Here is an 18,454-nt window from a genome sequence, read left to right as displayed (position 1 = left end):
CCTGCGGCATCTCGGATTCAGAGGACGACCTCAACGGGGCCTCCCGCGGGGGCCCGGCCCGGTTTTCTCGCCCGCCGGATTCGAAGCTGACCAAGGGGACAGCCTCTTCATCCCCTCAGTACCCTCCATTAACGCCTTTCGCAGGGAGCTGAATCCTTGGAAAGCGCAGATCACTGTTGTCTCAGTTTCCCAGGGCTTGGACCCTGAGCAAAAGCGAGCCCACCGCAAGCTCGGTCACCACCACTACCCTCAACAGTCGCTGCCGAGCGCTCGGGGCGGACTCTGCGTAGCGACGTCACGGCGCGCCGTGCGCCGGGTCAAAGTTCAGCTCCGCCCCTCTTCCCCCTCGCTGTCTTCCTCGGCCTGCGCTGCCGCCGACGCCGCTGTGGGCCTGGCTGCGCTCCGTCGCCTTCTCCTCTGAGCGCTTCTCAGCCGGCCGCCATGGCGAACGTGGCCGACACTAAGCTGTACGACATTCTGGGCGTCCCACCTGGTGCCAGCGAGAACGAGCTGAAGAAGGTAGTGGGGAGCGGGACGGGCCAGGCAGGGTGTGGGGGGCGCGGGCCTGCGTGGCTGGGGCGGCCAGGCCGCGCTACGGGGCTGCCCACGAGCCGGCGCCGGACGCGGCGGGCCCAGGCTGGGGGGCGGTGGCGGCGAGACCGGCCTCGGCTGACCTTGGGCTGTCGGCCCCGCCCGCCCGCAAATGCAGCAAATGAAACCCACCCCTGCGCAAACACCAGAAGAACGCTTCCTTCCTGTCTCCCCCGGCGGGCGCCGGAGGTTGGGCGCTCCCGGGAGGCTGCAGCCAGCTCGGCCCTCCCCGCGCGGAGGTCACCACCCTGGAAAAACAGGTTGGACAGAGGCGCGCAGCGCATCTCGCCCCGGGAGAGAAGTTGTCCACGTCGTGGTAGTCGGCGTCGGAGCCGAGTCGGGGCTGGGTCTAGGGTCTGGCGGGAGGGTTGAGGCCGCCCCCGTCGGTGCCTCCGGGCAGTGGGGGATGTTTCCTGGGTGCCGCGGCCGCAGGAGCACCTCGCTCTTTTCCTCCTCCGCTCACAGACCCTTGGGTCTGTGTTCGGATGTATTGTTCTGTGGGCAGGTAACCTAGATGTTCTGTATCCGCTTCGGGAATAAGCCGTGGGTCTCGGCCAAACACCTGAGTGCACACTAACTAAAAATAAATATAAGACCTTATTGTTGTTTGTAGTGCTGCGAATCTTTGATCTAAGGATTTCAAGGCACTTGCGGCATTTGATTAAACCCTGTACCGTCTTCCCTGATTTTAGAGTATCCAGATTTGTAAGCTGAGAAAAAAATGAGAATGCTCCTTAGGCACTGGGACCAATACAGTTGAGAGTAAAATGGACTTCCTGTTACCTTACCGGAAATGCTAGTCTGTATTATATAATTTCATGTGTCTGTGAATAAAGACTTAAGTGCTGTATATCCCAGCCACCTAAAATGTATGCAACTTCGCGAAGACTGAGGTCACTCCAATTAATTAAGACCCTAATAAATCCACCACATGAAATATTAAAAGCTTCTCCTGGCTTTTTCCTGGTATTTCAACTAGAGGAAAGGCAGGAGCTATCCTGAGCAGAGATTCTTCGTTTAATTTTTAGTAGTAATGTTTTGCAGTTTGCTAAGCTTGACAGTCATTTCTTGAGTTCATTGGAGTCATCTTGGTCTGGTTACTGGCCATCAAAGTCATTTGACAATAGTGAAGATGCAGAATTTTCCAGTATTTTGGTTTTTCTCTGGCATTGTTCAAGTATAGCTGCTGTCTGCTTTTTTGGATCAAGATAGTGAGTAAACAGTATTGGGATGGATAAATTAGTAATTATGAATCTAGATGCCAAACAGTCTTAGTGAATAAAAGATAATTTTTAGAAGGTTCTGATTTTAGAACAATTGCTTCTCAGAAAAATGGATATTTAGTACTCACAAATCTTTAAAGCAGATTTTCTATGTAACCTTTTTTAAAAATTCTCTTTTTTATTGAAGGCATACAGAAAGTTAGCCAAGGAATATCATCCTGATAAGAATCCAAATGCTGGTGACAAAGTAAGTTGACACTTTTCCCCATGAGGTTTCAGTTTTAAATTGCCCTCCTTAAAAACAGGAACGTTGTAAGAAAAGTCCCATCTATGCCTGTAGAGCCAAATCTTTACGTTAAGAATATTTTGGTTTTGTAATGGGAATGCCCGCATTCCGGGCAGAGGGAGGTAGGACCAGAATCAAACCAAATGTAATTTGTGGCTTTTCTTTTAGATTCCAGATTCCCTTAACCTTTCCCCCACTCATCTTCCTGAGAACCCAATTGTTTTCCTTGTTACTTTTCTTTATAGTTCAAAGAAATAAGTTTTGCATATGAAGTACTGTCAAATCCTGAGAAACGTGAATTATATGACAGATATGGAGAACAAGGTCTTCGGGAAGGTAGCGGCGGAGGTGGTGGCATGGATGATATTTTCTCTCACATTTTTGGTGGGGGATTGTTCGGCTTTATGGGCAATCAGAGTAGAAGTCGAAATGGCAGAAGAAGAGGAGAAGACATGATGCATCCACTTAAGTAAATATCTTTTTTCTTTCTTAAAAAAATATTAAGTACTACTTTTTCATGTAGTAATGCTCAGTAAAGAGAAATGTATTAAAAATGTTCATCCTTTGTCAGAAAAAAAAAATCTTCCATGTCCTTGCTATCTTCTTTGGGTGACTAAATTGAATTTGGTAACCTAGGTGTTTGTACTTTGCTACAGATCTGAAAGTATGGCGTTTTTAGTGAGTAGGTAGGTGGTTTTGTTATATGCATCTGAAGCTGCTTTTACTAAATGATTTAAAATTTCAATTATGAAGATTATTTGCTTTTTAAGTATTTAAACTTTACAAGTTACTTTTTGTTTAAAAACTTACAAAGTGAGTGACTCTCTGACTAGTTTGTTTACACTGTTACAGTCACTCATTACTTGATCCTCAGTGTGAACTCTCCTAAATTGGTTTCCATGGAGCTTGCTGGCTTCAAGCCTGACATTAACCTGCCAACATATGAATGGTGTCTGACCTTGATCTTAGACTGCTAACCACCGATGGCCCTCTACAGTATGAAAATAGCTATTTTACTTTGCAAAGTTTGTGAGGTCTTTTATCGTCTTCACGAACCAATAAGGGTTTTACTAGCAAATGCCAGAGACTTGACTTTCATCGTTTATTTAAAATATTTCATATTACCTAATTTATATATTTGAGTAGATTAGAGGAAGTGCAAACTGTTACATTGTTTGAATCTCATTCTCAAATTTGTTTGTATTTTAAAAGAATTTATCCTCAGAAATTATCATTAGGATATTATTCGAAGAGTAATACTTGTATGGTGTGTGTTCTTTTTTCTTTGATACAGAAGTGATCTAAGAAGTAAATAGGATCAAGAGAGTGCTTGCTGTACCTTAATAAATTCTTAATATTCTCCTTAAAATTTTTTTCAAATTATATAGTAAATGCCGGTTTTAATACTACTTAGAATTTACCTGTTGTTACATTTCATTTTGGGTGGCTTTATAATATTCCATTCCATGTTTTATTTAATCATTCACCTTTTCTATAAGCTGTTGCTAATATTTTTCTGTAATGAGTAACTGCTTTGAGTGTCTTTATATACAGCTTTGTCTCTTCTTGGCAGAGATTCCCAGGCAGGCATCAGTATTTTGAGGCTGATAAATACAACTAAATTGCCTTGTAAAGGATTGTGCCAGTTTAGCACCATTGGTGGATAGTGCCAGCTTGGCCAGACTGTTACCCACATTTTTTGTCCATTGGCCATGTTGAAGTGCGTATTTTTCTGGCCTCTTAGATAGTGGTTTTGCATACTGATTGCAGTTTAATATACAAGGAGGAAAAGACGTACCTGTTTTTTTTTTTTCTGTAAATGATTTGGTTAAAGATTGTTATGAGTACTAAAAGAAAGATGCAGCCAATTGCTTTTGTCTAAGATTAAGCTGTAGCTATGTCATTATTTGCAAGTGTTGATAATGTTTTGTCCCTAAGTGTCTTATTCTTATACTGCCTAGAATGTGTACAAATATTAGCTTGAAATAATGATTTTGGGAAAGTTTGAATACCACAAAATAAATATTATGGGTGCTTTGCAAATTACTTTTAACTATTGTTCCTCTATTTTAAAGTAAATCTTTACTGCTGAAAGAAATTTAAAAACACAATGAGATGGGTAAAAAAGCACATTAAAAGCATTGCTTTCAGATCCTAAATGAATAGTGTTAAAAAAAAAATGTTTTTTTAATTTAAAAATTAAATTAGGAAAGACCCACCCCCACCCCATGCAGGGCTTTGAACTCATGAACCTTGAGATCATGACCTGAGCCGAAGGTGAACACTTAACTGACTGAGCCTGCCAGGCGCCCCTGAATAGTGTTTTTGAGACTTGATATACATAGATTTTTTTTGAGGTTGGTTTGGAAATAAATGGCCCTATAATTCATCTGCTGTATAAAGGTAGTTGGGTTTTATCAGTTGTGTATTTTTAATAGGCTTATAAGCTCTGCCTTTTTTATAAATGTCTATTTATTTTGAGAGAGAGAGAGAGAGAGACCATGCATATGAGCAGGGGAGGGTCGGGGGTGGGGGAGAGAGAGAGAGAGAGAGAGAGAGAGAGAGACAGACAGACAGACAGAGAGAGAGAGAAAGAAAGAATATGAATCCCAAGCAGGCTTCGTGTTCAGTGTGGAGCCTGATGCTGGGGCTTGATTTCACAAACCATGAGATCATGACCTGAGCCAAAATGAAAAGTTGGAAGCTTAGCCGACTGAGCCACTCAAGCGCCCCTAAACCTCCCTATTTTGATCATAGACCCCTTTGAAAGTTTGGTAAAAGTTAATTCAAATATATAATTTTGCTTATAAGTCAGTGGTTTCTTAAGACCTCTAAAACTTCTGTCTCTCTTGAAAACCTGTTCTTTTCCTCCTCTCTGTCACACTGTTGACAAGGTCACTTTTTTTTGTTTGTTTTGTTTTTGAGACATATACAATCTAAGTTGCATATAACTCCCATAAGTTGTAATGTAACTTTGTAGCTTTTCTAAAATTTGTCCTTGAGGGGAACAGAGTCTTTAGTAGAGCATGGATTCTGGAGCCAAACTGCCTGTGTGATCAAGTAAGGCAAGTTAACCTCTCTAGGCTCAGTTTTGTCTTGTAAGATGAGGATAATAATTGTACCACATTCACAGGGTTGGATTAGATGGAGGGGCTCCTGCTTGAGGCCAGAAGAAGGTTGATCCTTGAGTTTGTGCAGTTATCAACTTTATCAGAAAATGCAGCATAGTAAATTGTTGGCCCGATCCTGTAGGTTCTGGTTTTGACACCATATATACTGTCCATAACTATAAAATCCTTCTGTTAATTTGAGCCACAAAATAAAACCTTAGTTGACTTAGTGTAAGATGTTTTTTAATTCTTTGTTTTAAAAGGCTGTAGTGGAATTTGCTGTGTCAGCTGTCATGTATATCTTGTATTTAGGAGAACTTGGCAAAATTTGATTGAATCTAATTCTTTTCTCCCCAGAGTATCTTTAGAAGATCTGTATAATGGCAAGACAACCAAACTACAACTTAGCAAGAATGTACTCTGTAGTGCATGCAGTGGGTAAGTGTGTGTTCTAGTTTATAAGATGCATTTCATCTGATCTTTCAGTGGTGCATTTAGTCTCTACCAGGTAAAAATTGTTTATGATTTAAACTACCCAACTCAACATTTTCTGATACTTCTGAAAGTCCATTTAAATACTGGTCATTGGGTGTTGAGAAGATGAAGTTGAAAAGCACAATTCTTGTTTTCCATGACCTATTGGAATGGTCTATGGGCAAAAATCTAATTTACACTTTTGCTTGCTTTAGCCAAGGTGGAAAGTCTGGAGCTGTTCAGAAGTGTAGTGCTTGTCGGGGTCGAGGTGTACGCATTATGATAAGACAGCTGGCTCCGGGAATGGTACAACAGATGCAGTCTGTGTGTTCTGACTGTAATGGAGAAGGTATGCATGCCAGTACTTCTCTGCTTTTATGTTGAAATGGATTGGGAATGCAGGAATTGGAGAGGCTTATATTTTTTCTTTTTAACATGTGTATTCATACAGTTCCAAAAGAATAAATGAAAATAATTATTATGTATAGGCCCAATGAACACAAATAGTAAGTTTACGTTATGTTCAGTGAAATGTTAGTCTTTTTTAGTTCCAAAAGGATGGGCAAAGTTTTTTGTCCCTTTATATTTTTAAAGGTTATATTTGAGAAAGAGGGAGATAGCAACAGATTGTACTGTAAGCTGCTAGCTTTTAAGGGTAGTTACAGGGATTGAAGTCCTTCTCACAGAAGTAAATACTTTAGGCTTTGAATGTCTTTGAAATACTTAGGCTCAGAATGGTTTTTGAAACTACTACTCACCCCTATCCTTGTAATGCTTTTATAGCCACAGACAATATATAACTAAATGGGCATGACTGACTTCCAGCTAAACATTTCTTAGAAAAACAAGGGCATACCCTATTTGGCCTGTGGGTTTTAGTTTGCCAGACCCTGTTGTAGAGCAGTGCTATCTAATAAAATTTTTCTACAATAACGGAAAAATACTGTATATGCAATGTCTAGTATGGTAACCATTAGCCACCTGTGGCTATTGAGTACTTGAAATTTAGCTAGTGTAACTGAGTAACTGAATTTTTAATTATAATTAATTTAAACTTTAAATAGCCACAAATGGTTGGTGGCTACCACACTGAAAACAGTTCTAGAGCATGTTTTTCCAAATTGCTCCAAGAAGTGATGAGATAATGGAGAAACTACATATTATATTCCCTTCCTGTAAAGTCTCAGTGCACTTTCCCTTATTAAAGTTTCTAACAGTTTCTGCCATCAAGAACCAAGTTTACTGAAATCTTTTCCCGTGTACTATTACCATTGTGAGGAACTGGTGTTCTACAGAACATACTTTTTGAAAGCAGTGTTCTAGAAACAGTCCCTGAGGTCATTAATTATATGTGTCATCTAAGCATTAATGTGTGCCAATAATCAGCCATCAAAAATCAATGATATTTTTTCATAATAAGTTATGTACAACTTCATGTTTACTTCATTATACCACTAATTAAATGTTTCAGAAGAATGCATAGAAAAGCTGTGTTGTTCTAAACATGGTATGGAGATACTCAGTGTCAGATAAAATTTAGCCATCTCTTCTTTGGTTTTGGAAATTGTCAATGATAGTGCACCTAAATAAAAGGAAGATCCATAATAGGACACCTGAGCAGGGGTTAGTCTATGAAATAAATAAAATCCAGTACCGATTATACAATGTAATAATGATCCATAAAGGGTATTTAAATTTTTATTTGGGTTGTCTCTGACAGAGTTAAACCTATATGAAACTAAGACTGAAAACAAAAAATGAAGAAGCACTTGTAGAAGCTTTAGCATTTGACCACGCATTTTGTTTCCTTGTTGATCCTTGGACTTTGTTTTAAATTTAGGAGATGAGTCAGCCAAGAAAGTGTATTTTAAAATACATTATACTCTGAAATAGAGGAGACTGGGTAGTAAGATGCAAGTTTCTGTTACTAAGAAAGATAGTTTAAACAAAACTTTAGATAGCAGTTAGATTCGGAACGTTTATTTAATGAATAAAAGCATTATCAAGATGTATCTTAAGAGTGCAGTATGGTTCTCTTGCTGGAAGTTTGAATGACCTCTCTTTCTAGGAGAGGTAATTAATGAGAAGGACCGCTGTAAAAAATGTGAAGGCAAGAAGGTGATTAAAGAAGTGAAGATTCTTGAAGTCCACGTAGACAAAGGCATGAAACATGGACAGAGAATTACATTCACTGGGGAAGCAGATCAGGCCCCAGGAGTGGAACCAGGAGACATTGTTCTTTTGCTCCAAGAGAAGGAACATGAGGTAATTTCCTTTTTGTTTGTTTGATTTTTGTTTTATGCAGAAATGAGTCTTTTGCTCAAGGTACGGGTTAGATCTTTTTGGGTTCTCTGGAACAACTTTGAACTTAAATGAAGTTGTTAAGTGCTTGGGCTGAGTTCATAAGAACTGACTAGTAGACCAACAAGCCAGGTGCAGTCAGAAGCACTGAAAAGGAGTCAGTTTTGGTTGCAGCTCAGCCATTGATTACACTGTAATCGTAAGTAATCCTGTTGTTTCTGTACCCCAGTTTCCTTATTTTATGAAAATAAGGGCATTGGACCAGATGATCTAAGGCAGCTTATTTTTCATTGTGAAACTCCTTTGATTGGTGTTGAATGGTGGATAGATAGGGCTTCAGTCCTCAGTGCTTTTCTGTTGAATTGTTTTACATGTTGGGTTAACCACGTGACCTTTTCTTGATAGAAAAAGTACTTCAGTTTAAAAAAAATTTATTCTGTTCTTATGTTGTATTTTAGGTACAAGGCATAATTAACTGGTCCAACGATGTGGTCTAGTGTATATTCTTTTGATTATACCATTGCACCTCTATTTTCTGATGTGCCATATAGTATAGTATGAGCCTTTATTTTTTTTATGAGCCTATTGTTATTTTTCTTTGTTTAATGTTTATTAATTTTTGAGAGAGGGCATGCTAGCAGGGGAGGGACAGAGAGAGAGGGAGACACAGAATCCGAAGCAGGTTCCAGGCTCTGAGCTGTCAGCACAGAGCCTGACATGGGGCTTGAACCCACAAACCATTGAGATCATGACCTGGGCCAAAGTCGGACACTTAACTGACTGAGCCACCCAGGTGCCCCTGTGAACCTTTATTCTTTTTTTTTTTTTTTTTTTTTAATAACTTATTGTCACATTAGCTAACATATAGTATATACAGTGTAGTCTTGGCTTTGGGAGTAGATTCTCATGATTCATCACTTACATGAAACACCCAGTGCTCATCCCAACAAGTGCCCTCCTCAGTGCCCATCTTCCATTTTCCCCAACTCCCCAGCCCCATCAACCCTCAGTTCTCTGTATAATACCCTCCAGGGGTGCCTGGGTGGTTCAGTGGGTTAAGTGTCCAACTTCAGCTCAGGTCATCATCTCGCCGTTTGTGAGTTCCAGCCCCACGTCAGGCTCTGTACTGACAGCTCAGAGCCTGGAGCCTGCTTCAGATCCCGTGTCTTCCTCTCTGTCTCTGTCCCTCCCCCACTCACTCTCTGTCTCTCTCCAAAATAAATAAACATTAAAAAAAATTAAACATATGATTATAAAAATAAAAACAGTTCCTCCAGTTCCATCCATTTTGCAAATGGCAAGATTTCATTCTTTTCCATCGCTGAGTAGTAGTCCATTGCGTGTGTGTATGTATGTATGTATGTATGTAGATACATACACACCCCACATCTTCTTTATCCATTCATCAGTTGATGGACATTTGGGCTCTTTCCATACTTTGGCTACTGTTGATAACTCTGCTATAATAGCACATGCTCTTCACATGTGCCCCTGTGAATCAGCACTCCTGTACCTTTTGGATAAATTTCTAGTAGTGCTATTGCTGGGTTATAGGGTAATTCTATTTTTTAACTTTTTGAGGCACCTCCACACTGTTTTCCAGAGTGACTGCACCAGTTTGTATTCCCACCAAAAGTGCAAGAGGGTCCCCTTTTCTCCATATCCTCGCCAACATCTGTTTCCTCAGTTGTTAATTTTAGTCACTCTGACTGGTGTGAGGTGGTATCTCAGTGTGGTTTTGATTTGTATTTCCCTGATAATGAGTGATGTTGAGCATCTTTTCATGTGTCTGTTAGCCATCTGTATATCTTCTTTGGAAAAGTATCTATTCATGTCTTTCATTTTTTGATGGGATTACTTCAGGTGTTGAGTTTTGTAAATTCTTTATAGATTTTTGATACTAACCCTTTATCTTATATGTCATTTGCAAATATCTTGTCCCGTTCCATTGGTTGCCTTTTAGTTTTGTTGATTGTTTCCTTTGCTGTGCAGAAGCTTTTTATCTTTATCTTGATGAGGTCTCAGTAGTTCATTTTTGCTTTCGTTTCCCTTGCCTCTGGAAACCTGTCAATTAAGAAGTTGCTGCGGCTCAGGTCAAAGAGGTTGCTGCCTGTTTTCTCTTCTAGGATTTTGATGGTTTCCTGTCTCATGTTTAGGTCTTTCATCCATTTTGAATTTATTTTTGTGTATGGTGTAAGACAGTGGTCCAGGTTCATTCTTCTGCATGTTGCCGTCCAGTTCTCCCAGCACCATTTGCTAAAGAGATTGTCTTTTTTCCATTGGATATTCTTTCCTGCTTTGTCAAAAATTAGTTGGTCATACATTTGTGGGTACATTTCTGGGTTCTCTATTCTATTCCATTGGTTTATGTGCCTGTTTTTGTGCCAGTACCATCCTGTCTTGATGATTACAGCTTTGTAGTAGAGGCTAAAGTCCAGGATTGTGATGCCTTCTGCTTTGGTTTTCTTTTTCAACATTACTTTGGCTATTTCGGGTCTTTTGTGGTTCCATACAAATTTTAGGATTGTTTGCTCTAGCTCTGAGAAGAATGCTGGTGCTATTTCAATTGGGATTGCATTGACTGTGTAGACTGCATTGGGTGGTATTGACATTTTAACAATAATTTGTTCTTCCAGTCCATGAGCGTGGAATGTTTTTCCATTTCTTTGTGTCTTCATTTTCTTTCCTAAGCTTTCTATAGTTTTCAGTGTGCAGATCTTTTACCTCTTTGGTTAGGTTTATTCCTAGGTACTTTATGGTTCTTGGTGCAGTTGTAAAAAGCCTTTATTCTTGAAAGCTGTATCTGGAGCTATTCAGGAAACTTGTTTAGTAATCACCCAGATTCTTGACTATAAAAGCCTTTGACGGGGTTCTGGCATTACTTGATCTCATTGACTTGAGTTTCTCTGAAGGTCTTTATATCACAAGTCACCACTTTATTAGTTTACACTAAAAATTTCTCCCATTTGATGGTGATTTCTACAAATAAATTTTGAAAATCACGGGGTGCCTGGGTGGCTCAGTCAGTTGAGTGTCTGGCTCTTAATTTGGGGTAAGATTATAATCTCATGGTCATGAGATCGAGGCCTGTGTTGACACAGAGACTGCTTGGGATTCTCTCCCTCCCTCTCCCTATCCTCACTCTCTCTCTCAAAGTAAATAAATAAAACTTAAAGAATCGAATCTAATAGAGAATAATAAAGCCATATTGATTCTGGGAATTTGATTAGATCAATTCCCATGCTAGGTTGTGGTTTGCTCTCCTTTGTTTTTCTCAGGGCAAATTTCTTGCCTTGGCAAAACTATAAATTACTATCTACATCTAGGCCCTTTGTGGATATTGCTAATCCTGCAAATAGCAAGGGCTTCTTGATTGCTAAAAAACAATAATTCCTAGAATTCTGCCTTAAGGTCTTATAGGTTGAAATATTTGTAACTCTAGATTCTCTGTTAATTGGTATTTTAGCTACTTCCTCATTTGTTCAGTCATGCCTTTCATGCACACCACCATACAAAGGATGAAGGCAGAACGATAGCCAAGTAATTGAGATGTTTATAAGCTTTATAGTATGCTTGGGTATAAACTGTATTTTGAGATGGTTCAGATAACACGTGGGTATTTTCGTTGCTATATCGTTGGAACAGTTACCAAATGATGTGTGGCACTGTAGTAGCGGGAGAGTAATGGGGAAGTTAAGTAATGCTTATTTGGCGGAGAGTTTTTGGTATGTCAGACTGATGGTGAAACCTTTTTTTTTTTTTTTTAACCCCTACATTCATTCTTTAATGTTGCTACATAATTTAAAAAAAAAAAAAAATGTTTATTTTGAGAGAGAGCACAGGTGGGGGAGGGGCAGAAAGAGAGAGAATGAGAATCCTCCAAGCAGGCCCTGTACTAACAGCGTGGAGCTCCATCTCAGGAACTGTGAGATCATGACCTGAGCCAAAATCAGGAGTATAATGCCTAACTGAGCTACCCAGATGTTTCTAATGTTGCTACATAATTAAATGGAAATTTTTTAAATGAAGATTACTGGATTTGGAGATAAGGACTTAAGTTCTGACTCCCCATTTACTAGCTTTGGGATCCCTGGGCTTGGCTTGGCTTTATTAAATACAAAAAGAGGCCTCCCTTAGAAGGATATTGTAGAATCAAATGAGATCATGAATAAGCTACTTTTCTTTCTTAAGGCTATGGGAAGGTATTTGGAAGAAGGTCACCTCTTAAAATTGTTGGAAGGTGTGGAATTGCATGGAATTTCCAACAGACAGCAGATGTAACTGTGTAAAGTAGAAAATAAAAGATGGTAGAGGTTAGAGTGGAAGTTCAGCTAGAAAGAGGTCAAAGATTTGGTTTTATTATGACCAATAAAGTAAATTTGAGCCCAGGGTGGGATTTAGGCATCTTGTTTCATTTATACCACTGAAAATATTAACCTCCTTTTTTTTTTTTTTTTTTTTTTTATAATGTTTATTCATTTTTGAGACACAGAGTGCAGGCAGGGAAGGGGCAGAGAGAGAGGGAGACACAGAATCCAAAGCAGGCTCCGGGCTCTGAGCTGTCAGCACAGAGCCCGATGTGGGGCTCAAACCCACGAACTGTGAGATTATGACCTGAGCTGAAGTTGGACACTCAACCGAATGAGCCACCCAGATGCCCCAAAAATATTAACCCTCTAAGAAAAGTTGGGTAGTCTCAACTAGTTCATGAAAAAGCTTGTAGTTATTTTGTTAGGGGCTTTTTTTTTTCTTTTATTTTCTCCCCCCCACTTCCCAACACTTGTGCTGAAGGAATTATGAGGCCATGAGATTAGGGTGGGTGCTGTTAGCTGAAACAGTATAAATCTTCTGATCAAAAAACATTTGATTTTGAGAGTGCAGTAAATCATGTGTATTCATCTTTCAGTACAGGTGTGTATCTGTTCTGGTGTTATGGCTACCATTGTGCATTTGCATAGCAAAAAATCACCATATCTGGTGATGTTAGTCCCTTCTCTGTTCTCTGTACCTTTGTTTTCCAGAAATTCTTACTGCTTTTAAGTCTTTTACTATCTGGTTCTTGGTTTTTAATTAGTTTTTTATTTATTTTTGAGAGAGAGTATGCGTAAGCGGGTGAGGGACAGAGAGGAAGATAGAATCTGAAGCAGGTTCCAGGCTCCAAAGTTATCAGCACAGAACCTGATGTGGGGCTCGAACTCATGAACTATGATATCATGACCTGAGCTGAAGTCAAACACAACCGACACTAAACAAAAGGACACTCAACCGACTGAGCCACCCAGGGGCCTCTAATTAACATGGTTTTTAAAAAATTCCTGAGTGTCCTTGCTTGTTTATTCTGTTTGAATTTTAGCACCAAGTTTTCTAATCTACACACCTGTCCACTAGTCCCTGCCGCCACCCCCCGTCGCCCTGATATCATTTTTAATTGGAATCACTTTAAGTTGAGCTCTCCTATCCAGGAGCATGGTGTCCTTCTTATTCCTTTTTTTTTTTTTTTTTTTTTAAGTTTATTTTGAGAGAGAGAGTCGGGGGGGAGGGGAGGGAGAATCCCAAGCACCTCATTGTCAGCGCTCGAACTCACAAACCATGAGATCATGGCCTGAGCCAAAATCTAGAGTCAGGTGCTTAACTGACTCAGCCACCCAGGTGCCCCTTGTTCCCTATTTCTAATGTAGTTTTAACCAAAGGATATTTGGTTATAGATGATTCTTGGAACAATAATAAGATGTTTAGAAACACTAACATTTTATAGCTATTAAAGCGTTAAAACATTCTGCATTGAAGAATCCTTATTGAACTTAATTTTTTCACCCATTGTGAGAAATACTTAAAGAAATGCACATAGGTAATATACATTCAGTGGTTCTCAACTTTTACTTACATTAGAATCACCTGGTGTTTCTTTTTTTTAAATTTTTTTTTTTTTTAACGTTTATTTTTGAGACAGAGCATGAATGTGGGAGGGTCAGAGAGAGAGAGGGAGACACAGAATCTGAAACAGGCTCCAGGCTCTGCACTGTCAGCACAGAGCCCAAAGAGGGGCTCGAACTCACGGACCTGGGCCGAAGTCGGACGCTTAACCGACTGAGCCACCCAGGTGCCCCTGAATCACCTGGTGTTAAAAAACTACAGATTACTGGGGCGCCTGGGTGGCGCAGTCGGTTAAGCGTCCGACTTCAGCCAGGTCACGATCTCACGGTCCGTGAGTTCGAGCCCCGCGTCAGGCTCTGGGCTGATGGCTCAGAGCCTGGAGCCTGTTTCCGATTCTGTGTCTCCCTCTCTCTCTGTCCCTCCCCCGTTCATGCTCTGTCTCTCTCTGTCCCAAAAATAAATAAACGTTGAAAAAAAAAAAAAAAAAAAAAAAAAAAAAAAAAAAAAAAAAAAAAAAAACTACAGATTACTAGGCCCTACCTCCATAGTTTCTGATGCAGTAGGTATGGGGTGTGGCCCAAGAATGTGCATTCCTAACAAGTTTCCTGGTGCTGCTGAGGCTGCTGGTTCAGGACCACTGATCCAAGATAATGGTTTGAGATTAACTTTTCTTCATGGGTAAATTTAGGAGGATAATTTAGGAAAAGAGGATATCTTTTTAGATTTCCACTTTTCCCTGAATTAGCCAGCATTGTTTTTTTGGAAGAGACTATTTTGTATTGAAAAAAATCTTAGTGACCTTTCATTGTAAATTTTGTTTCATCCTAAATCTCAAAGGCTAAGTATAGATATTTGTAAATTTTTTTTTTTGAAAGAGAGTGTATGCGAGCAGGGGAGGAGCAGAGAGAGGTAGAGAATCTTAAGCAGGCTCCACACTCCTCACAGAACCTGAAGTAGGGCTTGATCTCAACCATGAGAAGGACCTGAGCCGAAATCAAAAGTCAGACACTTAACTTACTGAGCCACCCAGGTGCCCTGATCTTTGTAAATTCTAATAAGCAAAAATTGTAAGTCAGGTATGTGTGAAGTTGGATATATTTTTCCTATACGTTAAAAGCTCAGAAACATATTTGATGTTTCTTGAATAATCATTGCATTACCTAGTCAATAGGCTTATAGTGTAATTAGGCACCCTTAGCATTTGCTGTTTGATGTACATTCACCTAAGCAAATTTTGAATTTTAGATGAGATAAAACTTCTTTGTACGTGTGTGTGAGCCCGTTTACTGGCTGAACATTACTGGTTGAACTTTATGTTGAATTTGGACTCTCCCCTTTACCTGTTAGGATCACGTCTGGGGAACAGTCCTAAGGTGAACCTGTTCTACAGAATCTTACTGGACTGTCTGCACCATTTTTTTTGCTCAGAGGCAGAGTCAGGAAATGGGCCACAATTGCAGAATATACCTGGTTCTGTTTTTTGGAGCCTCAGCCTGCCTTATGAGCCATTGTTTTCTTGATTCCAGTGCTTTTCTGACAGAAGTTTCTAGCATATTAAGTGAAAATAGCTAGGTTTCCTTATGTAAATTTAGGGAATTAGGGATGATGACAGTTTGGCTTTTACTATGAATGGTAGAATTAAGGTTTTGAAATTATTTCAAGGAGCACAGCACAACAGGTCATGGCTCCGTACTTTTTAAAATGTTTTGTGTGGTTTATTTGTAGGTGTTCCAGAGAGACGGGAATGATTTGCACATGACATACAAGATAGGACTTGTTGAAGCTTTGTGTGGATTTCAGTTCACATTTAAACACCTTGATGGACGTCAGATTGTGGTGAAATACCCCCCTGGAAAAGTAATTGAACCAGGTAGATCTTGATTTTTGTTTGATCCGGGATTCCATGTGTTCTTTTGTGATTTTTAGTTTTTTATAGCTAGTGACTCTCAAAAGAATTATTGAGTACCTTCTTGAATAAATTCTAAATAGTTTCCTTTTTACTCAATAGGATGTGTCCGTGTAGTTCGAGGTGAAGGAATGCCACAGTATCGTAATCCCTTTGAAAAAGGTGATCTATACATAAAGTTTGATGTGCAGTTTCCTGAAAACAACTGGATCAACCCAGACAAGCTTTCTGTAAGTGTTCTCTAAGCAGCAGATAACTTAAAGTTTAATAATAGTTGTTTTTCTTTGTCACCGTTCATTTGTTTTTAGTGCTAAGATTAGAACACATAATTCATAAAATTTTACTTTTTTAACATTTGAGTGATTGTTGGGCCGTTCTGGTGGTTATTAAACGCGAGGCTTGCTGGTGTAAATGTTGACAGGGCCAAGCAGGGAATAGTAAAGAAGTAAAGCAGACTGGGTATGAGTTGGTGTTGGGAGGATTGAGGCTCTCTGGAGACCAGATCCCTCACCTGAAAAGGCATCCAACATATCATAGTAGTATGCCAGCTTAGCATCTTTTAGCTGTTCTATGCGGGAAGGCACGTCTCATGTGAAATCTTTCAGTGTTTTAATGTTGGGAACTAATTCTGGCTTTTTATTTTCTAAGTTGGGTTGTACAAAAGATTTCTGCAGATTTGGCCTATGTGTCATCAGTTTGTGATCTCTGGCTTAAAGTGCACATAGGTTGACCTATCTTAACTCTCAAGCATATATCTTGGATTGTATCCAAAGGAAAGTTGAAGATATTTCCCAGCTAATCTGTGTTTTGTTTTAATGAAGGAACTAGAAGACCTTCTGCCATCTAGACCAGAAGTTCCAAACATCATTGGAGATACAGAGGAGGTAGAGCTTCAAGAATTTGATAGCACTCGGGGCTCAGGAGGTGGTCAGAGGCGTGAAGCCTATAATGATAGCTCTGATGAAGAAAGCAGCAGCCATCATGGACCAGGAGTGCAATGTGCCCATCAGTAAACTCTGCAAACAAATTGCACAGGTGGATTTTCTTTCCACATTTGCTCGGTTTGCTTTCAGCGATCCAGCTGGAGTGTCTGGTCAATCCAGATGAACTGATGGACATCTGTTGGTCTATGTGTAACTTTTAAAATTGGTATAGTATCTACAGAGTGTATAATTTAAACTAACCACAAAGCTTTACATCTTCATTTTGACTGTTCTGTAGCAGAATAAAGCACTTGAAAGGAAACAAGACTCCCTTTCACACATGGGTTATAAGTTTCAGTCCTGGTATCTGTGCTTGATTTTTATCAGTTTTGTGTAGATTTTATGTTCATATTTTAAATCCAAATCCCACATTGTAAAGTTTGTGTACAATTTGTCCTGAAGCTTTGTGTTTGGCTGCACCTGCGTAAGCTGCTACAAATAGAATAAAGAATTTCATAGCCTGTATCTATCATTTAGATGCATGGAAAAATGGGCTTTGCACACAATGGGTTTGGAGCTGACTGGGAACAATGGAGAAAATAACATTAGCTGTGGTTGTAAAGTTTTTTTTTTTTGTTTGTTTTGTTTTTCTTTCCCCCCCTTTTTTTTTTAACCATCTTGTGAAAGGTTTCTGAGACTCAATAATAAAAAGCAGTTGGTATAAATTATTCTTTGTGTCACATTTCTAGAAGGAAGAACATACTTTGAACTGTAAAATGTATCTTTAAACTGGAGAATGTATCCTTCATTCTGGTTCTTAAGCAGCCCTTAAAAGCCCATTGGCCTGAAGCTTATGCTTCAGGTACATGCCCATTTTATAGTTTTAAAAGGCAAAAAGAAAGTTTGACATGTTGGTAAAAACAGGCTTTATTGGCTTCAACTGATGCTTTGTACAGTCAAGGACATCTGAGTTCTGTAACTCATAAGTTATAATCCTGAGCATTGGGGCCAGGTTAACCTAGCCTCTGTATTTCCCCACCACCTCCCCCTTTTAAAAATAAGGTAACAGCAAATCAATATTAGAACCATGTCTGCATAGAACCTGTTAAAATGCTCTGTTTTCATTAAATGTTAAGTTAAAGATTCTCTGTCTCCATTAAGTTGAATATTTGAAATTGGGGGAAGCATCGATTACTAATGTTTTATAGAAAAGTAAGACTCTTAGGCTGGTATGAGAAAAATCAGGTAAAACTACTATGAAAAGGATGTTGTGTTGCTCTTTCCATCTTCTACTACCTTTTCATTCCCAGAGTAGATATTTTTAGAACACACTTTAATTTTAGGGAAAAGAGACATCAGTTATACATTTTACATTTGTAAAAGAACAAATGGGGAAAACTGAAAACTAAAAAATGTATTATGCCATCCCTGAGCCTAAATACAGTACTTGTAGTTTATTTCTAGGCCTACTAGATAACCTGAATGGTGGGTGGGTGGGGGTGGGGGTGGAATGTTAGGAAGTGTCCTGGCATTAATCAAGGCCTGTGAGGATTAAATTATTGCCCTATCCACTCTACCTCCATTGTACAAAAAATATTTTACAACCAGCCTGGGCAAGATTCAACAGCATAGTAGTTTTGTATCCAAGGTTACTTCCCCACAACCACTTTAAGGTTAAGAAATGCAGTGGCAATATGAAGTTTGTAGCCTTTCCAATAAAGGTTTATAAAACATTAGAGTTGTTCAGTGTAGTCTTTCTTTTAATT

At 39.5% G+C, this 18,454-nt stretch overlaps 1 protein-coding gene across 1 annotated transcript; it reads left to right on the top strand.

Annotated features, from left to right (window-relative positions):
- Positions 1–341: 341 nt before the first annotated feature.
- On the top strand, positions 342–18,421 carry DNAJA2 (DnaJ heat shock protein family (Hsp40) member A2). The gene is made up of 9 exons (XM_042919367.1): positions 342–519; positions 2,002–2,061; positions 2,346–2,569; positions 5,568–5,648; positions 5,900–6,033; positions 7,753–7,949; positions 15,585–15,729; positions 15,868–15,995; positions 16,587–18,421. Exons 1-9 carry the CDS (start codon positions 442–444, stop codon positions 16,776–16,778), a joined length of 1,239 nt encoding a protein of 412 aa, XP_042775301.1. The 5' UTR covers positions 342–441; the 3' UTR covers positions 16,779–18,421.
- The last annotated feature ends 33 nt before the right edge of the window (positions 18,422–18,454 follow it).

Source organism: Panthera leo, chromosome E2 (assembly GCF_018350215.1).
Source record: "Panthera leo isolate Ple1 chromosome E2, P.leo_Ple1_pat1.1, whole genome shotgun sequence".
Classification (NCBI taxonomy): domain Eukaryota; kingdom Metazoa; phylum Chordata; class Mammalia; order Carnivora; family Felidae; genus Panthera; species Panthera leo.
Note: the sequence above shows the minus strand (reverse complement) of the source record. Positions and strands in the feature narration are given on the sequence as shown.